Raw genomic sequence first — 26,036 nt, forward strand, 5'->3', positions numbered from 1 at the left:
TAAGTGTCTGTCCTTGTCTTCAGGAAGTCCATGCCAGAGGTTCAGAGACAGTCCCTGGCAATCCAGCTCCTGAAGTGCTGTGTGGTGGGAATCTCAGCGTGGCAGGGTGTGCATCCAAAGCCACAGCAACAGTTGTTGCATCTTTGCCTTGACCACAACCTCTTTGGAGATTTGATGTCCCGGAGTAACTACATGACTATAAAGGAAGTTCTGTGGTATATGATGTAAAGTATCCTGGACTATGCATGGAATTGGCTGAAGATTCTGGACTGGCTGCTACCAAGCATGCAATGACAGCAGATAGAGATAGCTGATTTCTAAGGATCCTGAGTAGTAGGTGGACCTTTCTTCTCCCCTGGCATCAGTTTGTAGCTGCTGCAGTGGCATGTGGCCTGTCACAGAAACAAGCCTGTGCTGCTTTACCTAGGCTGTAGCCAAGCATCACTGCTTGGATCAGGTGTAGTATGTTCTTCATGCTTGAGAGAGAGCTCTGCAGAGAAGCAGTGGCTGGAGATGCTGCATTTGAGCAGAAGTGAATGGCTGAGACACTGTCAGGTCAGAGTGCTGGTGATCATAATATCCAGGCCTCTCTGTCATCCATTCCTCTCAGGGAATGCTAGGGGAAGAGAAGTTATTTCCACTTTAGTATTTACGCTCATCAGCCTGCACTGAATGTCAAATCCTGGAGAAGGGTCTGTTTGTTTTCTGTGGTAATCCCTTACCTGAGAGGAGAGAGGTTTCCTTAGTTCATGGATATGACTGTGGCAATGGTTGGGGAAAATGTGTGCATTTTTTTTCCCCTTAAAATCCCCTAAAAGTCAGAAGGCCCTGTTCCAGCTATAGCCTTACAGCCACGCCTTTCCTCTTTCTCCTGACAGCTGTGCATGTGGACATAACTCTTCCAGGAATCTCTGCCTTTCAGAAAGAATTAACACCAGTCCTCAGATTGCATTAAACATTTGCCATCAAATGCCAGATCAAGGCTGCCTGTACCGCAGCCTTCTGTGTGCTGCATCATAGAATGCATCTAAAACTTGCCTTTGGAGAAGGATCCAATTTTGGATCATCATTCAAGTGGAGATATGCTGGTAGGCAAATTGTTGCACAAACAATGGTGTCATTTTAAGGTATGATAAGGAATACTGCCTTTAGAGATTGAGATAATAAACCGCATCTGTTGTCCTACTTTGTGCTTGGATTTGAAGAGAGCATCTTGCTTCCAAAAGGAGATATTTTATACCTTGAGTAACCTCTAAGGTTACTCTCATCAGAACAACTTATGATGTCTTGAGTATGAAGCACCTAGCATGATACGTACTATAATATATAATTCAGTTTACTCCAACCACCATAAAATTAAAGTAATTTTAAGTCTCAAAATAATTTGGAACATAATGAGAAATTACTGGGTAAGGGGCCTGGGTGTTTGGTGAGAGAGGAAGTGGAAAGCATTATCGGGATATGAGGCCTACCCTGAGAAAAGTGTGTTGGCAAAATCACTTCTCTTTTTTCTGGATCAGGAATTGTATCTTCTGTTCTGTAGAATGGTCAGGGAAGGAGAAATTAAGCCCTTGAATTAGAACAGTGATTTGAAAGGCGAGATAAGTATGTGATGCATCAGTGCCTTAGAGATTACTTAGAGATCTAGGAATGCCTCAGGTTTATGCCCTGGTAGTCTTGATGTACATCGCGTTTTTCCTTTGCTTTTATAGATATGACCTAGGACTGTGCCAGAGACATCAGCCTCTTTGTGCGGTTCTGGCCTCTAGTTCATGCATCTGCCTCAATGATGTGGTAGCCAGGGAGAAAACACTCTTCTTGTGTCTCAGAATTCTGAAGATTTAAATGGGTAGCATTACTGCAAACAGTTGCTTTCCCTGAGATGTAACATACCATGCGGTATTCCTCACGGAGCAAATGCTATGTTATGTGCAGACTTAAGAAGGCTGTCATAGCACTATTGATAAAACATACACTCTGCCTCTGTTCTGATCTGGGTAACTTGAGAGGTTCCTCAAGGCATAAAAGATCTCCTTTTTGACAGCCAAAGTAGGTGTTACTGGAGGAAGGAATTCAATTTGTTATTGATGTATTTCTCACAAGAGTCTAGTCACACAATTGTCCTGGGGACTGGGCATGTTAGATCTTGTAGGTGGGATGTGCCAACCCATGAGATCAGGGAAAGTACTCAGTGTGCATTTGGTGACTCCCAAATCGACACCGAAGCATGCTGCCACTACTGCTTGAACACTGGAAAATCTAAGTCATTAAAAGGCTTCTGGCCATAAATGGAAATCTGAATTCAAGTTTCAAACAGAAAAGATGAACTTGTATGCATGCTCCAGGGTTAGGTGAATGATGTAGCAGAAGGATCTGTGTACTGGACTGAAGAGCTGGAATCTATTCCTAGGGATTCTCTAGAGCATTAGAATCATGGTACAGAGATACCTGTTTTCTTGCCTGTGTTGTTCAATGCTTTCATCAACCTGAGCAATTACATATTAGCAAAAGTGAGCATAAACTAAGGGAAGCGTGTGATGAGGAAGGGCAGGATTTTCATCCAGAGGGGCTTTAATGAATGTGAGCATTTTGTCAACGGGAGCTCTTTTAAAATTAAATGAGCGGTTATTAGAGAGAATTCCAAAAGAAAAATCACAGCTTTGTTCATAGGCTCACAATATTAGCATCCTCTTCTTTTCTTCTTTTTCTGTGTATTTATCATCATGTCTCCATATGCGTTGTCCTGGCTGTACCATAGAACAGCAGTGAACAAGTCTAACTAGCTCATACTTAGAGATTTTGTGCTTGGGCTTCTTTCTCTAAGGATGCAGAAAGCTGAGACTCCTCTATAGGTGCAGACAGTGCTAGAAGAGTTAATGCCTTCTTGCACTTCACTACTTCTTTCTAGGGGCTGAGGTAAAAGACCATAGCTGCATCACAATGGCATCTCTAATGCATGACAGGCAGCCTAGCAAAAACAGTGCACCTGCCTTAACTGGGAGCTTCCCATGGACATGCTGGGAGAAGTAGCTCAGTCTTTGTGCGAGCTATCACAGAAATGCTGGGAGTATGGAAAAAACAGCATTCCCATGAACCTGGACCCACTTCAAAAGGTCTTGGGTGTCAGTTTCCCTTGTAACTAGAAAGGCTGTTTTTTTGTTCAGACATGTAACTTCATCTGAATAGTCACTAGAGCACATTGGTGGTGAGTCTGATCTTGTAAAATTCTTTACCAGGTGGCCTCTAGCATGTTGCTTGTTGGCACCGGGTTTGCAACTGCAAATAATACAAGAAGAGCAATGATAACTGCTTTGATAAAGGCTTTGATTAGGATGCCTGGATTAGCACATACAGATGAGAAGTTTAGGAAGAATATTTTTGGCTTATTGAAAATCACCAAGCCTAGCAAGCTAACCAGATCTCTAAGCACTGTAGTGGCTTTGTGTAAGATTTGCTGTCTGTCTGTACTTGAGCATGGCAGACAGCTGTAGTGAACACAGGAGAAGCAGTGTATTTGTCCACTAAGCTCAACAGCTGGCATCATTTTCAAAAAAAACTTTAAGCTCCTTCTTTTGTTCCTACATTTATGTATTTCAATTCTAATTCTCTTTGAGGGTCTGACAATAGGCTAGCCATGACTAGAAATGAACCCCAAACGAGGATTGATCCATTGTGAATTCCTCATTAGCACTATTATCATCTGGTTTCCAGATGATGTGAATAGACCACATGCTGGTCATTCTAGTAGAAAAATTAAGATTTTTATTTTTTCCTTTAAAAGTGTGGAAAAGTGCGAGGTAACACTTCATTCCTGAAATTTAATGTGCATGTGCTCTCATCTCAACATTTGCAATGTGGAGAGCCACTGTGTAGGATTTGAAGATCAGTAGCACACAAAAGTAAGTTTGTGATTGATAAGAAGTTGGTTTTACTTGGTGTTGGGAGTTTCCTATAGAGCAGCACTGGAAATCTTGGGGAGCTCTTCCTAGAAGTGACAAAGGAGAGATGTCTGATGTGTTCTGAGCATTCCCCATCATTTGGAGCATAGTGCTAGTGTTACTGTCACCTGCTGCTATCCTGTAGTGCAAAACTCCCTGCAGCTCATGAGAAGTGAGGACATAAGCTTTGAACAGCTGTGCTTTGTTAAAGTATGCTAGATGCAATGTTAATTAGAAACCTCCTGGGCTTCAGCATCTATTTCAAGTTGTTTCTTACTTAATTTGGAATTTGGACAGACATTCCATTGGGCAATGATTTAAAGGAAAGAAATTGTCTAAGAACAATTACAGAAGAGAACGTTTTCCTTGGCATTATGTCTAAAGTGCATGAATTGAGTGATGTTTGAGGTAGTGCTGGACCTGCTTCAACGCAAGTCCTTGTGTTCTCTGAGCAAAGCAGCAGATCTCACACATGCTGTGAAACCCTACCAGTTTAGAAGCATGTCCAGTTGCCAGGATCATCAGTACTTCTCTTTCTGTCTTCATGAGCACTTGTGCCCCATCAGTGACTGTGAGAAGATAAAGCCAGAAAGGGGAGAGCCTAGTTTCTCATGTACTGAGAGACTGTGATGTGCAGTGGTTGCTGCTGCTGGGTGCATCACTGGGCTGGAAACCAGCTCTGCATAAAATTATTACAATTTCTTTATGTTTAAAGATGTTTCCTCCCCTAGAAAGATTTAAGGTGCTCTCTCTAATGTTTAATACTACAAGTTTAATTTAATGTTGGTTTTGTTTGTTGGTTTTGTTTCTGTTTCTACACCTTCACCTTGTGCTTTTGATTTGATATAGTTTGGAAATGGACTAAATGTGAAACTTGAATCACAAGCCTGAATAAAAATTGAGTTTTTCACAGTTTCCTGACTGTTGTTCTCATTAAGACAAAAGTTTATGCCCAAAATAATGGAAACAAGATGTCCAGAATTTTGGAAATGTACATCAGAATTATAGTAGACTACCTGAAGATGCATGTTGAAGGACTATAACTTCATTCATTCAATTTCTTTGCTCACTGTCTGATGAACATGTACTTGCATAAAAAACTAAGTGAAGGAATGGATGTTTGGGAAAAAGAAACCAATGAGGTCAAGATGCTATTTAACCTTTGCCTGCAGCCTGGAAGACTGGTGTTGGCAAAGAAGCAGTCGTTTCAAGACACTTTTGGTGAAGATGGTTAGTTTGACAAAATCTATCTGCTTTCCTAATATAAGCAACGTGTGTAATGTGTGCAGGTGCTTTTTCCTTGGTGCCTACCTGTGCTTTGCAGGCAGTGTTGCCTGTGGCATAGGGAGTTAGATTTGTGTTTCTTAATATGCTGCTTTGATTCTATGTCTGTTTTCACCTGCCAGTTACCACAGGGCTTCCTTCTACTCCATCCTTCTCATGCCCAGATAAGTTTCACGATTTTGGACTGTTCTTCTTAAGAACAATGATGCTTTTAATATAGGATGTGAATTGCCTGTCCTTTCAAGACAGCAATGCTTCTGGCAGCAGTTTGAGTAGCGCTAAGGTCTCTGTGGTCCAAGAGGATCTGTAATTGTAGCACTTCAGCAGCTGTGTCTTGGAAATATGAAAAAGAGTACTGTGACCCTGGAGTGAAAAAAATTCAGTCAATCGGAATATTGGTATTCTTTTGGTTACAAAGGTGAAAGAGCTACTGTTTTTTCATTTTGTGTCCTGCTGACTTGTTCAAATCCTTTACATCTCCCTCCCATCTCCCCTCTACCCTCCTCTGCCCAACTTTTACCCTCTAGTACCATGTATGTTGAATTTGAAGGTGTCTCACTTCTCTGGTCATCTACTTCGTCTTGGTACAAAGGATTCTCTTAGGTAGAACATGCCTGAACGTGAAAGTATATGGCCATGAAGGGATCCTCTGCCTGCCCTGTAGAGATTGGTGTGAGTTGTATAAACCCTTAAATTGGATAAAGTAAATAAAAAATGAAACTGTTCTGCATTTCCCCTTGTAATCAGACCTCTGTAGACTGTGATTCCTTCTGATTTAATCAGTGTTCCATCTGTTCTTTCCATGCCTTGAAAGTCTTAGAGGCAGTGAACACAAACTGAAATAACAGGTTCATTGAATACAGAGGGGAAAAAAAAAATCTCACTATGAGGACAGTCAGATTGTGGCAAAGGTTGCGTAGTGAGATTTTGTAGTCTCCGTCTTCAGAATTTTTCAGGACTGGACTGAGAAACCAGAATGTCAGTAACCTTGTCTGACTCCGTAGCTAAAACCTGCTTTGAGTTGGACATTGAACAAGATTGCTTCCACTTCCTGAGATTTTGTTTAACCTAGCTTATTTTATGATCCTTCAGCTGATTTGTGAAAGTGAGAAGTGGCAGTGAGAGTCAGCATATCCCAGACTAGATTACTGGAACCCATGTTTGTTTAGTCTCAGTTGATTTCCAGCTTCATACCATGACAGTATGTTCCCAATACTGATCCTTTTAAACTTTATCTCTGGGAAGACCAGACAGGTGACTGTGAGGCGCAAGGAAACAATCTGCTGAAATGTAGCTTGAGCAGGGGCTTATGCACAAATACTCTGGTTTTGTGGAGGTAACCCTAGATGGGCAGACTCCATGCTGAAAGCATGCTGTTGAAGCAAGGGAGTCTGACTCTTGACAGCTGTTCACTATCAGTTTGTTGGCGGGGGAAGGACCAGAGGCTGAACCGATGGGTTTCCAGACTGCGCTCAGCCTGTACGTACACTTCTGGACTCTGTTGGCTGGAATTGTGGGTGCTTTCCAGGTGGAGATTATGATGGAAGCATAGGTGGCTGATACCATTGTGCGCAAAGCAAAGGAACGCTATAAATTCACTTTTGGTCTGACTGGGAGGAGTGTTATTTTATTAGAAAGGGGGACATCAGAGGTACATCTTGCCAGCATATCAGCTCTCAGTCTTCTCAAGCTGGTGCCAGCTCTATTGCTTGTTGCAACATGGCTCAGAAGCAGAATGTGGAGAATTTGTTACATGAATAATCAGCTGTGTATGGGAGATGTAGACTGTTGCTGATGAGTTTTATAGGGATTTGTTATATGGAGATGTAATAGTGATATTAAAAGAAAAAATGAGACATGCACTTGGGACAAAAAGTGATACAAAAATCCCTTGTCACTTTTTTATGTATCTTCAATTATGCTTTGTTTTCCTTTTCTCTTTTATTCTTTTGCAAAGAGGCTTTTAGCCAAAGGAAATGCGAAAATGTTTAAGAACAGCATGTTAATAAACAAGCTAGTGTCAGGATGACGACCCTGGGAATAGATATTTCTAGCCTAACCCTGATTTATTGTTTTTTAAAGGCAACTAGTGGACTTTATGCATGCTATCAAGCCAGAAGGAATTTCTACGCTTTCCCCAGCTAGCTGTGCTCAACTCAAAGGTCCTGCTTGGGGGTCCTTCCACCCCCCCCAAACTAGTGAGAATTTTTTCTCAGAAGAACTTTCTCAATCATATTCTTTCATATTATACTCTCACTTACTCAAATCACTTTGGTTTTTTTATCTGCACTGTACAGAAGAGTTAAGTAGGCTCAAAAAAGCTGGTACCGGAAGTATTAGTTAAGCATGAGGTAAACAGAATAATTCTTTGAAGGAACAAGGTACCCTTTCAGCCCTGACATGTTGTCATCTTTATTGTGCTTAGCTTGCTAGTAAATGAATAAAATTTTTGCCTGCTGGTTTTGCGTCCAGACTCTGGAAATCCCAAGTGGCAAAAATATGAGTGAAACCTTCAGTAAATTAGGTCTATTTCTGACATCAGCTGTAATGTTGTAGCTAGTATGCCTTTTTCAGTTAGGAAACCCAAACCAGATGAGTGCTTTCATATCCTTAGAAGTAAATGACACTTGAAGATTCAGCCGGTTAGTTCTGTGTCTACTTTTGCTACAGAGACTGTACATCTTGCCACATCAGTTTACCAACAGTTTAATTTGGCTTCACAGCAGTGTCATAAAACAAACTTAAAACTTCAGTGAGAAGTGGTGAGAAACAGTTTTTGTGCTCTTTGCATTTTGTGTAGGGTGGCAAAAATGTACAGCTTCTCTCTTTCTCTGATTTCTGGCTATGAAGAGCTCTGGTTGAAAATGCTCCTTTGGAGGAGCTCAAAAATCTATAAAAACCCAGCTGTTCATTATCATTCTGGCTGCTAAAATTATTAGAGGCAGTTGTCTGCAGGAGCAGCCTGTTCCTTCTGGCTGAGGTCAGGTAAGCTTCATCTGGTTTTGGTGTGTGTTGGTGTGCTGATATGTCCATTAATCTTTGTTATCCCTACTCAGGTAAAGACCTAGGACGCCTTCACTGTGTTTCTGCTTGTGATGGACTGTGTTGTGCTACTGTGATTAAATTTGTTGAATAATAGCAATGTACAAATAGAAGATGGAAATATTCAGTCTTCATCTGGGCTTGAACAAGGCTATGCATTGTTCAGTTTCATATGTAGGTGTCTTGGGAGAGTCCACATACATCTTGGTTTTATGAAGCAGGATGTAGGCATGCAAAACTGATGCTATAGCAGTTTACACTAACAATTAAGAGCAACACAGGTAAACCTGGGGGAAATTAGGTTTGCCCGAAGGAACTCGGCTTGCTTTCTGCATTCATTTTCTGTGGATAATTTGAAAATTCACTGATGAAGCAGTGGGTTTTCTGCTGTTCTGGCTCTTGTCCTTTGTACAGTTGAACAACAGTTGCACTTGTCTGGGATGGGCTGCAAGACAGAAAAGCACGAGCTTTTTCTAAGCAAGTCCTGCAGCAGGAGTTATGGCTCTAATGCAGCCTGAGATTGCCGTGAAGGTGTCTGTGCTGCTGCCTCAGTTGAAATAGAAAGGGAAGAGTGAGATGAAGTTTAAAAAAAAGTGATGTCTTTCATATGTACTCTTGATTTTGCATTATATTTTTGTAGAGTAGCACATAGTGTAGCTCTTTCCTTTGGCTGTGACATGCACCATCACTGAGATCCTGGCATCATGGTAGAATAATAGAGCATAACAAAAGACAGCCTCTCTTAACTATTCTTAAAGGACCTTTTTGTATCCATCTCCTAAAACAAATAACAAAAAAAACAGCAAAAAATAAAGCCTTCCACAATTGTCTCCATGGATGTGGTTTTGTGCATGGTAAATGTTTCCATGTTCACTGTTTGGTGGTTTAGAGATGCATATTGAAAAGTAAGAGTGTAACTGGAAAATTTACCAGAAAGTGTTGACTCAGTTGCATCAGGATCAGGATTGCAATGAATTTTTATAACCTGACTTTTTCTCACTTGACCTAATTGGAAAATATTAATTATTGCTCTTCCAGACTTGTGATACTTCCATTGCAAGAAGTGAAAAAAGTAATGATTTATGATGTTTGCACATGACTGTCATTTGCTTTCTTAAAGCACCTGTTCTTAACAATTCTGTGCTGAATGCTAACCAGATTTATTTGCTGTTATGTATCAGTGTAAGCACAAATACGCTTGAGTGATGATGTGATAGACTGTATGCATGCAAACACTGCTGCATGTTCTGTGCTGTTGCATAAGTCTTGTCCAAGGGGAAAACCCAACACTGTGTAAATGACAGATTACTCTGCAGGTGGGCGTCTAACTAGGAATGGACATCCAAACAGGGTTTACCTGAGTAGTTTTATAATTACAGATAAATCTGGAAATACAGGCAAGGTACTGAATATTAGCAGCTGCGCAGCTCAGCACAGAGTATTTGAAACCTATAAATGCTAGACACAAGTTTACTCATTATGTCAAGTAGGTCAGCAAGGGACTGATGGAAGGAGAAAGAGATCATAGGCCAAAGAGGACACCTATGGAATAAATCTGTTGTAGGAATTATTAAGTAGCAGTTCTTCTCCTTGCCTCTGTGGCAAATGCTAGCAGGTGCCTAAAAGAAGATAACATGTCTCATCTGGCTGAGAATACATCTCATCTGAGTTTGTTAAATCAGATATGGCATTTCTTCTGGCTACAAAAATCTACTGCCTTACTGTACCATGTAAGTTGTACCTCTAGGGAACTTCTTCCCACTATTTGTATCAAAGGGAGGAAGTCTGGAGGGAGGCCCCTATCTACTTATCCTTCTCTACCCTCTCCCACATCCCTAGGAGGCTGTGCTCAAAGCCAGTAACATGCAGAAAAGATAACTCCTTTCTGCATAATTCTCATAGAATTAAACTTCCAGCTCTCAGGAAACAGTTCTCTCTTTTGTCTTGGTCATATAAAGTCCCTTTTGCTCCCATCTGGTCATTCCTTGCAATATCATCCTGAATATATAAATATATATATTTATACTCATTAAAAATAATTTTGATCTCCTTTGATAATTTGATTCTTTTGACTAAGCTTTCCGCAAACAGAGACTCTCACAGGCAGACATGATGCAAGAAAATATCTTCCTTCTGTGCTCTTCTTGAAGAGCATTTAAATTATGAATGGTTTCTTCTTCCACTCCTGCCCTCTCTCAAGGTAATTCCTGTGAAGGTGAGATTTTTTGTTTGTGAAGAGCACTGGCAAGGGCATAGGGGGGCATCAGTAGCAGTCATGAGCAGCAGGACTGATCTAACTGCAGGAAACAGTCACATTCACTATAAACTTCTCTGTCCTCACATGGGACAGCTTTAGCTTGTTTAAAATACTCATTTAGATGTTGGTCTTAGGATGGCTTTCAAGGAGAATTTATTCTGTTTGTGCTAATCTTAAAACAAATATTTTGGGACACTCTAGTTTGTGTCCTGGGCTGATGAGAACCCTTGTACTAACTGGCATACATGGAAATCCCAGCACGGCGTTCTGTTTCCCAAAGGGCTTCTGTTCCCTCTTACCTCAAGAAATGAATGGTCTTTCACACAGCCTAGAAGTTTTAGAGTGTGGAATGGGGATCTTGAATTTTTTGATTTGCACTGTTGCCACTTGGATTGCTCTGTTTAGGCCATGAAACAATGATTCTTGTATCCCAAAGAGCAATACTCCAGGCAGGTCAAGAAAACCTACAAACAAGCCAGGAATATAGCACTGTGAGGTAAGTGGCTGTAGCAGCGTCTGGAGTTGGCTCTTGGTCAAGCAGCAGTAAACGTACAGAGCTGCGGAGTTTTATGGATTCTTTTGTCCCCTTATCTAAATAAAGAGGGCATCCCTACTCCTCTTCTGTCTTACTGAAAAATGTGCAAGGAGTAAGTAGGTCAGCAGCATCAAAGCACCTCCAAAGAGGCAAAGTCTGCAGAAATCAAGAATTTAAAACTGACAGTTAAACACTGCTTACTTATCAGAAAATAGGGTGTTGAGGTGGAAGGCTTTATAGAATAAATTTCTGCCTTCAGGGAACTGGAGAAAGTTAATTTTTTTATTTCTTTGCCTCTGCCGAAAGAGAAATACATCTCCAAAGATAATTTTCATGTCCTTTAGAAACAGTATGGCTGTCCTTCCAGGCCACCAGGATTTAGGTGTTCTTCCCATGTGTTTTGTTTTTTTAAACAGCATCCTTTGACTCCACCAACACCCACCCCTCCTCTTCCTCACCCTCCCCAACCACAAAGACAAATATGTACTTCCTGTCTTCTTAGGCAGGGTAGTGGTTGCTTGTTTTAATTCAGTACATACCTTCTGTGGAAAATATTAATGGGGTTTTTTTGCTGGTTTATTGATACTTACCATAAACGGTCTTCTCCCTGCCTGCCCCTGCTCTGACTGGCCTAACAACTTTTCTTTATCAGGATTGCTGGAATGTAATGTTGCTTTGAATGCTTTTTCCTGGGGTAATGAGTCATACTTGGACTTTGGTAGTATTTCCGGCATGATGCAAGCAACATGAAGATGTTGGTTTTCACATCATGCCAAGCCCTCACAGGGAACAGGGGAACAAATATCTGTTCATTCCTGGAAAGTGGCTCACTTCTGACTCATATGGCTTCTGTTTGGAAGAAAAGATGAGGGAAGGAAGATCTCATATCCAGCTTTTCCAGCAAAATCTGGAATAATTACCATTGCATGGCAGTTGCTGCAGTTTCAAAGCAAGACAGCTCTCCCTGCCACTGGAATATAATTGGTGCTCCCTTGTGTCCCAGCAGTTGGAGGCATCCAGCTGGATCTGGAAGCAGAGGGAAAAGCAGTTTGATTTCTGGTGACCTGAGGGTAAAATTTGAGAGGTAAAACTCAGCTTCTCTAGTGAATAGGCTTTGTAGTAATAAAATGAGAATTCTGCATCACAAGTCCTAAAATATTTTCATACGGTCTTTCCAAAATGGATTTGAAAAGAAGCAGTAATCGCGAGGCTTGGATAAGTAAGCAATTGGCTGAGTATTTTGACCTGTTTATCTGGGAATTAATTCAATGGAAGCAAATGTTCATATCAAGGTAATCTTTGCATTAATCTGTCTTATGCCTGCAGCAAACTGGCAAGTTACTGGTTGATTGTTGCCTGCCCATACACCTGGAGCAAATAGCTCACTGCCCTTCAATGTGATTACTTGCCAGTTCAGTGATTTTCCATTAGAGGCCTCAAGAGCAGAGCATGTGTAAAGCAGAGGTTTGAGCATTTCAGAAAAACTTACGCCTTGTTAGCAAGCACTCCTGCAGATGGGTCTTTGTTGTCTGTGATCAGATCTGGCCCTGATGTGACCTTTACCTGCTAGAGATTGCCAGGTTGTCAGGATAATGTGGGGGGGGGAAATGCATCAGATGCTCAGCAATACCTCTCAAAGTGAACCTGAGCATTTTCAAGTTTCTTTCTGCTTCCACTGATAATTTCTGGTTTTCAGTGGTAGGTGAGAATACAAGAAATGCAACTGGCTGTTGTCCTTAAACAGGCCTTATTACTGAGTTATGTTCTCACGTACTTTTTTTTTTATTTTAAATATGGTATTTTCTTTTTCCCAGACTTATCCACAAAAAGCCAGTGTGCTTATAGTGAGTTCTCCAAACACTTTGTGGACTGCCCTTTTAGGGCTTTTGAATATAAAGTGTTTGAATCCACATTCCTCAAGTTCTGCTGTTCATAATTCTGCTTTGACTATCCTAGTTAAAGACAGGTTAGCCTGTTCTGTCATTGCAGAAACACTCCCTCTCCCTATGGGGAATTTTGTATATATAGGAGGAAGAAATGCAAGAAGCTGACTCTAAGGCTATTGTTGCTGGCTTGCCTGCTTTAATTAAATACCTACATCTTTCTGATAATAAGTCTTTGGTCTGTCTGCCTTGAAAAGTTTTGTGAGTTCCAGATAAAGTCGCTTCAGTGTTGAGATCCTTGTCACTGGAATTATCTGGTAGATTTGAGTATTCAGTGAGAATAGCAGCACAGTATATGGTGTTCACTGCAGGCTGGTTACAGTTTTGCTTGTAGTTAATAGCAGGTTGTGTTTTTATTTGGTTAGTGGGAAACTAAGTCCAGGTTAGTGGGATTGAAGTTGTTTAAATGCTGACTTCTGGAAAGAGAGCAGAAAAAAAGCCACCATCTGTAGTCTGAATCCAGAGGTAGGAGGACAGAAATTCTTCAAGCTGACAGCTTGACAGCTGTCCTCTGTACAACCTTATTCTAGCATACTGTTTACATGTTAATGTGCATTAAATAGATGAATGAAAAATCTACTGGGCTTTCTGCAAATAACTATGTATTTGAACAAATTTAACTGCATGTCAAAATGACCTTGAAAATCATTATACTTACATTAAAGGGTTTCTAGCAACAGCTGCTTTTTGGAGTTAGGAGTATTTCCAAGTATTTTGTTTCATGCTTTCTGAAATAGGATGAAGATTTATTCAGGAATGTGGCCAGATAAACTCTGTGAGTTCTGTACTGCTGAATGGAGTTGAGTGCAGCTAAATGTCCTCTGTAAAATCCCATCAATAGAGTTCTGTTCTCTGTCCTGAGTATTGCTCTTAGGCTTGTCAGATACAAAGGGCTTTGATAACCCTTGTACTTTTCTTGAAAGTCAATTTCAGTGGTAGCTTTTCAAAAGTTGACCTTGCATCTTTGTACTGTTTCCAGCATGAGACCTTCATAGTCAGATTTGTCTCACTAGGACAGGGCTTTTGGCCAGAGAAAGCAGCTGAGGAACTGGTAGGACTGTCATTTTAATTTGGCACTAGTCTTGAAAGCAGTAGCTGAGATGGAGATGGGTCTGGTTTATCACTTTTGCACCTGATATGTGTGGGCCCGTGCACTTTGAAATCTGACATACTGGCAAGTAAAAATAGCTTTATTGTGCTGCTGTTGATCACTCTGTAAGCTAATGTGACTATATCCAATTCCACTATAATTTTCCCTGGTTTTCAGTGGAGCATGCATAAATTACAGATGGCTGTCAGACTGATAAAGAACCACCAATGTCTGTCTTACCACTGATGCTGTGATTGGTTGCATGCAATTTGTTTGAAAGTTTTCCCAATAGAATAGCAGGGGTTGAAAAAAATCAGGCAATTGATATAAGGCAGGGATTTTGTCTCCTGCCGGTTTAGACTCTTCCTGCGTATTAGATGTAGACGAGCAAGATGTGCTGTTACTGTGATGCAGGAACCCCAGCCTGCACAGTCATTGTTCATTGTCTTTCACCACACAGGAGAACAAAAACTCTTGCAAGCCCTTAACTTCAGGGAACATCTCTGTAACTAACATTCCTTACATGATTGTGGCAGTAAGACTCCTGCATTTTGCTTGTCTAGTGTTTCATCAAAAGATATGTTAAAAATGGGCTGTAAATGGCATTGAGTTTATTACTGCCATTTACAGATGTGCTTGATTTGGGAAAATGGACTTTTATATTATCAGAACTTTTTTTAACAGTGCAACTACATTGTTTGACCTCTTGCTACTGCATGCTTTGAGATGAAGGAAATATCTGTCGGCATCTGGCCATTATAGAATGGTTGTTTTTTAGTTTGTTGCAACCTTTTGGAAGGCAAGCTGTAGAAGTTCACCTGTTTGGTTTGGTAAGCAAGTAAAGAAATGTTGAAAACACTACTTTGTTGGCTTCATAGCTGTTCTCTTCCCTTGATGATATATCCCCTAATTCCTTTCAAACTGTTTCCAGAAACATAGTGCATCTATGTGTAATCCTGTTCAGTTTTTTTGGGCTGTTAAGGTGTTTGGTGTGGCTGATGTGGCTTCATGTCCTGTGGTGCTCTGTTCTGTATGTGAGTATCAGAATTGTTCACCAAGTGGGAAGAACAATGTCAAGTTGAGTCTTGTGTCTCATAGTGTTGTTTCAGTTTTGGTACCTCTCCTAGTCAAGTTCTTGGTTTTACATAGGAGCCCAAACTTCAGGAGCCTGATTCTGTAATAACTGCTGATCTGTGAGAACAAGAATTATCTGTGGGAGTCTTACAGACTGCTAGCAAAATTAGTGCTTTCAAAACTTCAATTGTTACTTCTTCTGATAGCTAGTAACTTAATGCTGAATTGTATACAAATGTACTTTTAACCAGCAATAAGAATTCCAATGATATAGTTCATAAAAGTGAATTTCTAAATAAAAAGTTAAATTAACAAAGTTTTTTATTTCCTAATCTTTCCAAAGACTTTACCCCTTAGAGCCGTCACTGTTAGTGGCTGTAAAATTACCATGAGAAAGGCTTCATCACAAATGTGCTGTTGTCTTCTACTGTTTCATTCTTGAATATCAAGTTTGCACTGAGCTATCTGTGTGTATAATGCTAACACTGCTTATGGTACAGATTCAGCTGTGCTGTCGTTTATTGAAAGGAACTTCTTCTGATTTAGCTTTTAGTAAAATTACTTCTATTTACAAATACTCTCAAAGGTGAATTTTCAAGCGTATGTATACAAAGCTTTACAAAAGAGATTGGAGATATGTGTGTAGAAGTGTGTGTGCATACATGCATATGTTTTTATATATCACAGAATCACAGACTATGGTGAGTTGGAAGGGATCCACAAGGATCATTATTAAGTCCAGCTCCTGGCCCTGCACTTCCCTCCATCTAGGTTGTAGCTTTTCCTAGAAAAACTTTTCTGTTTTAGAATCAAATATTCATAATTTTTGTAATTATGCTTCCTGAACATGAACCACCTTCTATTTACTGGTAAACTTTTTGGTATGGCCTGATGCTTTGGTTTTCTGGGTAAAAGAAAAATGGCAGGCAAGAGTTCTTGTATTGAAATATGCTCACACACAAAGAGCCAACTGCATAGCTGTATTTGGCACACAAATTTGTGTTTGGCACTTCCACCTGATTTGGCTTCTGTTCCTCCAAAATGCACATTTCTTGGTGTAGCATTGACTGAGTCCACAGTGCCAAAGACAAAAAGATACATGCCACTTTTCTGACTTCAGAAAAAAACAAAATGTTTCTCTTTGTGAAACAAAGTATTCAAGAGAGCAGTGTATTCTTTCTATTACAGTTATTTTTTCCTAATGCAGCATTTTTTCTTGATGTGGTTGTTCATAACTAGAATTAAGAGGATGTGTCTTGCTTGTAGCATCAATTTTGGTGTATATTTATTCAAAATTACCGTATTTTTACTGCATAAATGAAATAATTTTTTTTCAAGGAATAAGGGCACTGTCATTTTGCAGACTTTTCACTGTGCTTTGAAGGGGTTTGGAGAAGTTACTTGATTACAGTATTCTTGTTGATATATTACTTGATTTATGACTTTTGTTGTTTTCACAGAGAACTGCTCTGGATCTTTCCTTCATTTGTAGCTTAAAAAGTTCTCTCTCTGAGTCTTTTCATAACTTTACAATTTGCTACATTATTGGTGTTCTTATTTTGTTGTTGCAGTGATCAGTATAATCACACAACATCTGAATTTGGAGGGGACCTCTTGATATTAAGTAATAAAAAGTCCTGTTCAAGCAGATTCAGCTAGAATAGATTGCCCATAACTATGTCCAGTCAGATCTTTAATATCTCCAAAGATGGATACTTCACAGCCTCTCCAGGCAACCTATTTCTTTGTTTGACCATTATCACAGTCAAAATGTGTTTTCTTGTGTTCAAATGGAATTGCATATTTTTTGACTTGTTATATCTTGGCCTGTCACTGGGCACTGTCAATAAAAGTCTTTCTCCGTCTTCTCTGTCTTCCGTCAGGTATTTATATGCATTGATAATGTCCCCACTAAAACTTGGTTTTTTCCCAGCTAGCCAGTCTCAACTCTTTCAGTCTCTCCTCATATGAAAAGTGCTTCAGCCCCATTATTGAGCTTCATGGCCTTTTGCTGAAGCTTCTTGCAGTATTCTGTGTTTTTCTTGTGCTGGGCAGATGAGAACTGGACCCAGCAGTCCAGATGTGGCCTCTCCAGTGCTGAGTAGAGGGGAAGAATCACATCTCTTGATCTGCATTCGGCACTCCTGATGCACCCCAAGTTGGGTTGTCCCTCATTCCTGTAAGGGTGGATTGCTGGCTTGTGTTTAACTTGCTGCCTTACAGGACCCCAAAGTCCTTCTCTGGTGAACAGCTTTCTAGCGTGTTAGTCTGCCATTTTCCAGCCTCCCTGGGTCCCTTTGAATGGTAGCACAGCCACCTGGTCTGTCATTCACTCCACCCAGTTTTGTATCAATAGATGGAGGGACCGTGGCTTTGCCTAACCAAGGCTCTGTAAACTCAAAAGAATGAAGACACTTCCCATGACCTACCTGGTAACCTGTCCTGGGGCTCCACCTCACATGAGGGGAAGAAGGTACCCACAATATATCACTTGGATCTCTTGAGTTACCTCTTGTGCCTGTTCCTCCTTACTGCTTCTTCTGATTCTGCCCAAGAAGGTTTGGTTCTGACTGTTTTTCAGGCAGCTGAGAGCTGCTGTTACAACTGCTTTGATGTGAGATAAGCTCTAATGCTTTCTTTTTAGTTTTACTCTAGTTCATTTTTTCCTGATATTCCGTAGGTGTAAAGGCAGACAACTTTTTTTTTTTTTATCAGCATATACAATAGTACTGTGGGATTTTTTTTTTCTCTTCTTTGTGTCTTCAGATTTCACCTCGGAACCATCTCTTCCTGAAGAGCTAACTGTACACAAATTTCAGTGTTCTTGGGAATTTATGTACAGTTGCTCGTGAGTGTGCTTTTTAGCAGCTGACAGGGATTGTGTGCTTCCTGCAATCTGGCTCTGCACAAGCTGGGAAATGTTGGTGGAGGCATGAAACTGTGGTCGTAAACTGGAGCAAACTTTTGCTTCCAGCCGGTTACCAATGTAGAGGTAGAATTTAGAAGTCTTGTACAAGCTTGTCATCTGTATAATTACGTGGCTATTAAGAAATGGGTGGAAGTTGAATGCTCTAAAATTACAGACTGTAATGATAAGACGTGGTTAGTAGTGATTCTGATGCAATTTTCCTCCTTGCCAACAGAGTTTCAACAGCAGGAAGGCATGAAGTCCCATCAGAAAAACATGCAGCTCTATGACACACCCTATGAACCAGAAGGCAGTGGTGTGGAATCTGATTCTGAAAGTGTGGTGAGTCGCCGTTTACGAGAAAGCAAATTGCCACAGGATGATGACAGGCCTGCAGATGAGTATGATCAGCCGTGGGAGTGGAACAAAGTCAGCATCCCAGCTTTGGCAGGTAGGATTCCTAGATCCCAGCCTCAAAATTCCCTCTCACAGTTATACTATATATACTTGCCTTTGGGGTAAATCAAATACTTATGCTCTTTTGTGTGTGTGTGTGTGAAGAAAAGTCTGTAAAGTGAATGTGGGTCATCTAAATCTTTACCTACTGCAGAAATATGAAACTGCACTTTTTGCTTGGTACTTCAGCCAACCTGTTGTCAATCATCTTAGCAACTCATTTCATAAAAGTAAAAGTTCTGATTCTCCTGCTCCTTCTCCCTTCCTTCATTTTAATGGATGGAATGGTGTTTATTGTTGAGTATCTCTATGGTGAGGAAGTTGCTTTGCAGGGTCCTGAAATTGTGGAGCTATTCTCAAAGGGACAGTGTGATGAAGTGTTGGGGGTGAGGCGGGAAGAAAAGAGGTGTGGCTCCGGGACTGAGCATGAAAGAAGTCTGACTGCAATGATTACTTGGGAGTCAGTGTGCATTTATCCTAGGTAAATCCTGCTTGACAAACCTGTTTGCTTTCTGTGTTAAAACTACTAGATCTCTTAATGGAAAGAGAGCAGTAGGTCTCATCTGTGTAGACTTTAGCTTTCAGGATGTTGTGCTGTGGCATCAGCTGTGTTTGGAATGTTGTAGCCCAGATGGGTGGACTAGTAGATCTGCAAAAACCTTTCAGAGTCATTGACCTCAAAGGGTAGTGTTAGTGATTCATACTCTTCCTGGAATCTGGTTACAAGTGTGATTCCTCCCAGGATATGTTCTGAAACCCTTCCTGTTTAGCACAGTTATTAGTAACCAAGAGCAGAAGGAGAGGAAATGCCCCTTATCAAGCTTGGAATAACAGCCAAGGAAGGGGAAGGTGCATACAAAGCTGCCATTCTGAGGGACTTGAACAGGCTGGAGAAGTGGACTGACAACAAGCTTACAAAAATCTAATGAGAACAGACCTAAAGACTTGCATCTGGAGCAAACTAACCCCCTGCAATGATATGGACCTAGATCTGGTTGGCTTTCTGGGCTACAGCTTTGCTAGAAGGGGCTTAAACAGTCTTAGGGGAAGTGGACTAAGTGTGGCTAGCAATGCTCCTCACCATGATGAAGGCTAGTAGCATGCTAGCCTGTGTGAATAGGAGCAAGCCAGTGGATGAAGCAAAGTGACTGTTCCTCTTTACTTCATATTTCTTGAACTATGCATAATGCTGTGGTAGAATTTTGATATAAGAGGGATGTTTATAAACGTTTTTGTTAACATAGAGCCAACAAAATGTCAAGAAACTGCAGCACATGGCAGCACATGTGAAGAGATGCTGAGAGACCTGGGCTTGCTTAGCCTGGAGAAAACTTTGGGTGAGACATAGTGGGAACTTTCTAATGCCTGTGAAGATATCCTCTATAAGATGGAGCCAGTTTCTTCACAAATGAGCAGGTGTGTGATGGGAAGATGAGATATAAGATGAATCAGTAGAAGTTCTGACTCAAGTTGGTTTTTTCTCTGCAAGAACAGTCAAGTATTGGAAACAATTATTCAAGGAGCACTTGCAGTCTCCATCTGCAGGTTTTTTTTCATCCTGTGGGAAGAAATGACTGGATAAACAACCTGATCTGATCCCATACTTCCCACACAAGGTCGGTGATTGTGTGCTACCCAGAAGTAATTTTTATTTCAGAAACTAGCAACTTCACTGCTTAATGATGCTGAGATGCAAGTTGTGGGCCAGTATGCATCTGTCTCCAGTGAGATCACATTTCACAAATTTTTCAAATAGTAATATAGCAGCTAGAGAGACTGGATTTTAAAAGTTAAGTCTAAAGAGTCATATATGGGCATATGCAAATTATTATCCTTCATGTATTGGTAATATTATATGAAATCTATGAGTTTTAATTCATTTGGATCTTATCTTAACCTCTGTATTCATCTTTGTGTCCACTTTTTTGGTCTTTATCAGGTAAATTCTGAAATAGGGTTTTTCTGAGTTGTTTTAAAATAAGGATCTTAGTTTTGTTATTTTTTTTTCTTTATATCTACTTTTCAGTTTTTACATGTAACTGTAAATTAACAAGGTCAGTCCAATACAAGATTTTATGATTGGCTTATGTGTAAATATTCTTTCAAGTACTATGCAGTTACGAAAGCACACGGAGCAAAATATTGCTTTACCGAATTAATAGACTAAAGAGAGGTTTAATTAAATGGTATTATGATATGGTTGGTTTACTTACAGGTTCAGCATAGAGAATTGTTATTTAAAATAAGAAGAGTAAACAGTTCTTGAGATTAATTAGATTTCTCTCATTACGGCTGCCATTCATTATAGATTAATTTGTTTTAGGTACAAGGTTATTTTAGGTACAAGAATTTCTTTTGTCACAAAGAAATGTCTAAGGATTGGCTGCAAGCCCAATTGCAAGCTGCTGTTTCATCTAGTGTCTCTAGAAATCCTCTTTGTCCTAGGAGTAGTAAATGTTTAAAATAAGGAATAAAGAGGTCCAGCTCTAAAGTTTGAAATGGTGGAAAGTTTGCAATGGAGAAGTGTTGACCCCGTGCTGAGATGTATGAAGTGCTCTTGTGACTTAGTCAGTGGTTCCATAGTATAGATCAGGAAAGGGGTTTTTCAATTCTTGGCTGAGGTGGACTTTTCTGAAAAGTGCAGTGTTGGTCTAACTATTAAAAGTTCTAGCAATGGGTAAGTCCCACTTTACAGGCCCACAATTACCGTCTCCGAGTTCTGTGGAACTGTGGAGATCCTGGAGGGATCCTCTGCTGAAACTTTCCTATTTTGTGAAATTCATCTGGAGGGAACAACATACATTTGTGATGAGAGTTGCAGACACAGAGTCTTATGAAGCAAATGTTTTTGATTTGTCAGGTGATAGACTGTAGAAACAAAACCAAATCACCAGCGACACTAGAATTACCATGAACCTAATTACTCATGCAAGTCTTTGAAGGAAAAAATTGTTCTTCTGCCATGATTTCAAGATTTGTTGCTGAAGCATAGCTAAAACCTTTTTATCTCCAGCCTGGACTTTGAGATTTGTCAGAATGAAAGTGTGCACAAGCTATAAAGTGTGCTCAGGCTGAGGGCAGTGTGTCTGTGCTCTGACTCCTAAGGATGAGGCTGAGGCTGTTGTCATGCTGGCATTGCAGATGGAGCAAGATGTACATAGCCTATGGATTTTGCTGTGCTAAAAGATGTGTCTCTGTGTAGCAGAGCTGGAATGCAGCATTTTGACTGTCTGCAGCTGGAGTCCTTTCATAAACATTTTTGGGGTTGTTTTATTGGAGGCTGTCCAGCTGAAGCTAAAATGTGTTTTGATGGCTTTTATGGGAAGCGAGCAGGTCTTGTTAGAACTCCCACTGAGCTGGGCAGACTGGTTTGCCCAGAAGAGTTGAGGCTGGAAAAGCAACAGGAACAAAGTAGCTTCCAGGTACACAAGTCTGGCTAGAAAAGGAGATAACACCAGGGAGAGCCCCCTGGATAGACAGAAGATAGCATGGGCACCAGAGGGCCCATTGAAGAATGTCACGCTGACACTGGCTTCCGCTGAGTTTGTGAGAATCTGTCCTCTTCAAACTGTCGTGTGGGCACAGAAAACATTGGGTAAAGGAAATGCTTGTGAAGTCTGTAAAGCGAGTCTTAGTATTGCTTTACAAAATATGTGACCCTCTCTTACAAAGAGGGTCTCAATGGTCAAGAGGGCCATTTGGTAGCAGTTTCCAGCACTGATCATGGGGTCATGGAAGAAGGATTTATAAATGCCAAACTTTTTCTGGCTGCTTCTGGTGTTGAATGGAAAGGTGTTGGCTAGGACCCTGAGTGATCTAAAGCAAGGGAGTTCTGGCATGCTACTGTCACAGGGGTAGGGCAGGAATTACAGGGCAGTGGAAGAGAGGCCACATGAGGAGTGTGAAAGTAAAGTATTGCAGTCTGTTCCATAACTGCAGTGGCTGGATGTACTTTAGCTTTATTTAAGAGAGGATTCATAGCAGTCAAAACTCAGACCTGATTATAGCATTGGGTGGGGAGGTACCTGACTGGTTATCACACTTGTCACTTTAATCTGCTTGGATAGCCCTTCAAGACTGCTTCTTCCTGGGGAAAAAACCAAACAAACTCCAAAAACAAAAAAACCCAACAAAACAAACCAACCAACCAACCAACCAAAAAAAAAAAAAAAAAAAAAAAAAAAAAAAAAAAAAGGCCAGAAGTGCAGACACATGTCTGAACTTTTCAAACACAGAAAAAAGCCCCAACATTCAAAAGCATCTGAAGCATCTGAAATTTGACTTTGTCCTGTTTTTGGAGAATAGTTCCTATGTCTTATCATCATGTTAGTGACTTCCTACACAAGCATATAAAGATAAAAAAAGAAGGAACATTTTTAAACTAAAAGAGGAAACATTTAGATTAGATGTTAGGAAGAAATTGTTTAGTCAAAGACGGCGAAGCAATGGAGCAGGTTGCTGTGTGTGAATTGTGGATGGCCCTTCCCTGGAACTGTTCAAAGCCTGGTTGGATGGGGCTCTGAATAATGTGGTGTAGTGGCCGAAATCACTGCCTGTGGTGGCATCTCTTTGCTCTTAGGAGTTTGCAACTAGATAATCATTAACATCACTTCCAGCTCAAGCCATTTTGTGATTCTGTGTTGTAATCACAAGTTGTTAACAGTCAGAACTGAGTTTGTTATGTGAACTAAGTTTTTTGGCATCTGAAAGGTGTTCCTTGTTCAGAAGGTGACTCTCTGGGTTTCAGAGAGTACCCAAGTTACATCCAGGTGTTTTTCTTAAAGTAATAATACTGCTCATATATGTCATGGGCAGGTCTCCACATGCTGTGTTTCTCCTTGTTACACTAATCAGCTTTCATTATTCAGCAATGAGGGTTAAATCTGAGTTTATATTAAGAAAGAATCAGCATATTTCCACTATGTATACTTAGGAATGTGATTGAATACATTTGCCTAAATTTTACAATAAAAAAATTGTGCCGACTTTCTCTGAGTAGAGGGGGCATTTGGAAGTGTCCTAAGCTTCATGACAAAAGCATAAACAAATTTTTAAAAAACAACTCCAAAATATTTTCCTCATCCAACATGTCTCTGTGCATTATCATTTTGAACTTGAACATTGCAGTTGTCTGCTTTAAAACACTTAATACTGTCAGCCACATGCCTACTTGGCTGTTTGTTATAGTAAGTTCACTTTTAAGTGCATGAGGCCTGTGTTGTAGGGATGTCCTTCAGTTTTCCTTGTAATGTTTTTCTCCAGTATTGCTCTTGAAACTCACGTAGGGGCTGATTGAGCTGTTTGTGCTTGTGAGCACTGTGATTTTTACCTCCTGATGCAGTCAAGGTTCTCTGCCTGGTCCTCACTAGATGGCCTTAATATACCATCATTTGCAGCTGGGAGTGTTAATTTTTGATGAAGCAGCAAATCATAGAAGGCAATAAGAGTCAGGAATATGGTGTGGGTAGATTCTTTCACTGTTTCTGTCAACATTCTGTCCTTTAGTATTTTTTTTAATTGTAGCTATGTGGAATCTGTAAGTGTAGAATGAGAATACTGACATCATTAGTATGTGCTTGGCTACAGGTGTTGCACTGCTCTAATAAATTACAACTTTGCAAAATAAGTTGTATTTCTTTTCTTGGAATAATGTAGTTAGTGAGAGAAATGATGAAAGAATATCTTTCTTTTGTCATCTGTTTCCTAGACTTTAAAGGCAAAAGCTTTATGCCAGCAGCATGTGAGTGGATGTACTGTTAATTCTTTGCTGCTTGACAGTATTTCTGATATGGATGTTAGCTGCCTGATTTGCCCCCAGATCACTGTCAGGATGATGCCACATAACCTGAGGCAAACTGATGTTCTCACTTATTTCCTTTTGGAATTATGGCAGGTGACTTAAGGCTTGTTACTGTTACTTGTTTAACAGCATCAGCTCTGGAGGATCTAAGTATCACGTCAAGATAAGCAGTAGTTATTATAACAAGGTTTAGAAGACCGTGAATTTTATTACTGGCAAAACAAGAGAATTTTGGGACTGTACTCTGCATAGTAAGAAACACTTTACCTGATACATATAACTTTGTAGATAAAGCATCTAAATGCTAGTGGGTATATGTTTATTCTCTGTGGGGTGTGACAACCACTGTAAGTGCTACAACTCTTTTGGTCCTTGCTAACCTTGCCTGGAGAGATAATTATTGTGTATCTTGCAGCCCAGTTTAATGGAAGTGGGAAACGGCAAGCATCTCCTTCTCCCTCAAATGACCAGCAGAGGCAATTAAGACCACCTGGAGGAGGCTTTAAACCTATCAAACATGGCAGTCCAGAATTTTGTGGAATCCTGGGAGAGAGAATAGATCCAACTATTCAACTGGAAAAGCAGATGTAAGTAAGCACAGTAATTGCTCTCTAGCTCTTTGCCTCCACACTTACAGGAGCAGTAAGTACCCAGATCCTACTGTCCAGCTTCCCCCCTCAGTATCCCCAAACACCCAAAGATTTACTCTTACTAGTCCTGCAAATTGTAAGTAATTTTTGTGGGGGAGCCAAATAGTGTTAAAAAGGAAACTCATCTCAGAAACTGTGAATTTTATCTGTCAAATATTCCATTATTCCATTTTCAACCTTGTTGTTTATACTGCATTAGGGGAAAAAAAGTTATATCTCACATATAACCAAATTCTGTTTAAAGCTGCATGAAACCAATATATTTGTGGCTGCAGAGCATGTTTCTAATACATCAGATTTGCCTTGCATCTGGCAGTGATTCTCCACCAGGGAGAGAATGATAAAACCACTGAAACAGCTTTCAGATAAGAGATTGTTATTTCTACCCTTGTGCTATCAAACTTGAGAGTGATATTTAGATGCACTTCTATCTAATTCAGGTTCTAGGTGAATTCCCTGTAGTAAATGTCTGATATCCACAAGAGTGGCCTCTGTCCTGCCTTATTGTTGCCCTTCCTTGAACAATTTGGACAGACTGGCTTGTGTGGTGGAATGACCACTGTCCTGTATCATACCAAAGGTGCAGCCTCAGAGAAGGGGCCAGAATTCCTGCTACACAGAGAAAAATCCTGAAAGGTGAAAAAGTGGAGCAATTTACCAAAATTCGAGTGATATTCCTGGTCACTGAGAAGCCAGTGGATTCATGCAGTTAAGTGAAGAAGCTGTGTCTTGAATCCCTGAAGGCAGTCCACTCGAGAAACTGTCATTCTGGGTTAGAGGCAGAATTTATTTGCACTGGAGAGGGAGGGCATAATTTAGCATGGATGTGAGTATGTACTTTGTGAGAATACTTTGTTCCTTAATGCTAGTGGCATTGAGAGGATTAAGAATCCTTTTACTTAGAACCCTCAGTAGGAGGGTTTGAGAGGAGGTAGTTCCAGAAATTGCTTTCCCTTTGACATTCCATTTTCCAGGCAGTATTTGGAAGCATAAGTTTGAAACAGATAATATCATCCACATGTTGTCATGTTCCATCTAATCAACCTCAGCCTTTGAACC

General features: G+C 40.4%; 1 protein-coding gene across 1 annotated transcript in view; it reads left to right on the top strand.

Annotated features, from left to right (window-relative positions):
- The window catches only part of SHB (SH2 domain containing adaptor protein B), a 57,736-nt gene that overhangs the window by 16,434 nt on the left and 15,266 nt on the right, over positions 1–26,036 (top strand). The window contains exons 3-4 of the mRNA XM_030968779.1: positions 18,307–18,522; positions 24,743–24,914. Of these exons, the coding sequence (XP_030824639.1) occupies positions 18,307–18,522; positions 24,743–24,914 (388 nt within the window). The remainder of the gene's footprint in view (positions 1–18,306; positions 18,523–24,742; positions 24,915–26,036) is intronic.

The sequence above is a fragment of the Camarhynchus parvulus genome, chromosome Z (genome assembly GCF_901933205.1).
Source record: "Camarhynchus parvulus chromosome Z, STF_HiC, whole genome shotgun sequence".
NCBI lineage: Eukaryota > Metazoa > Chordata > Aves > Passeriformes > Thraupidae > Camarhynchus > Camarhynchus parvulus.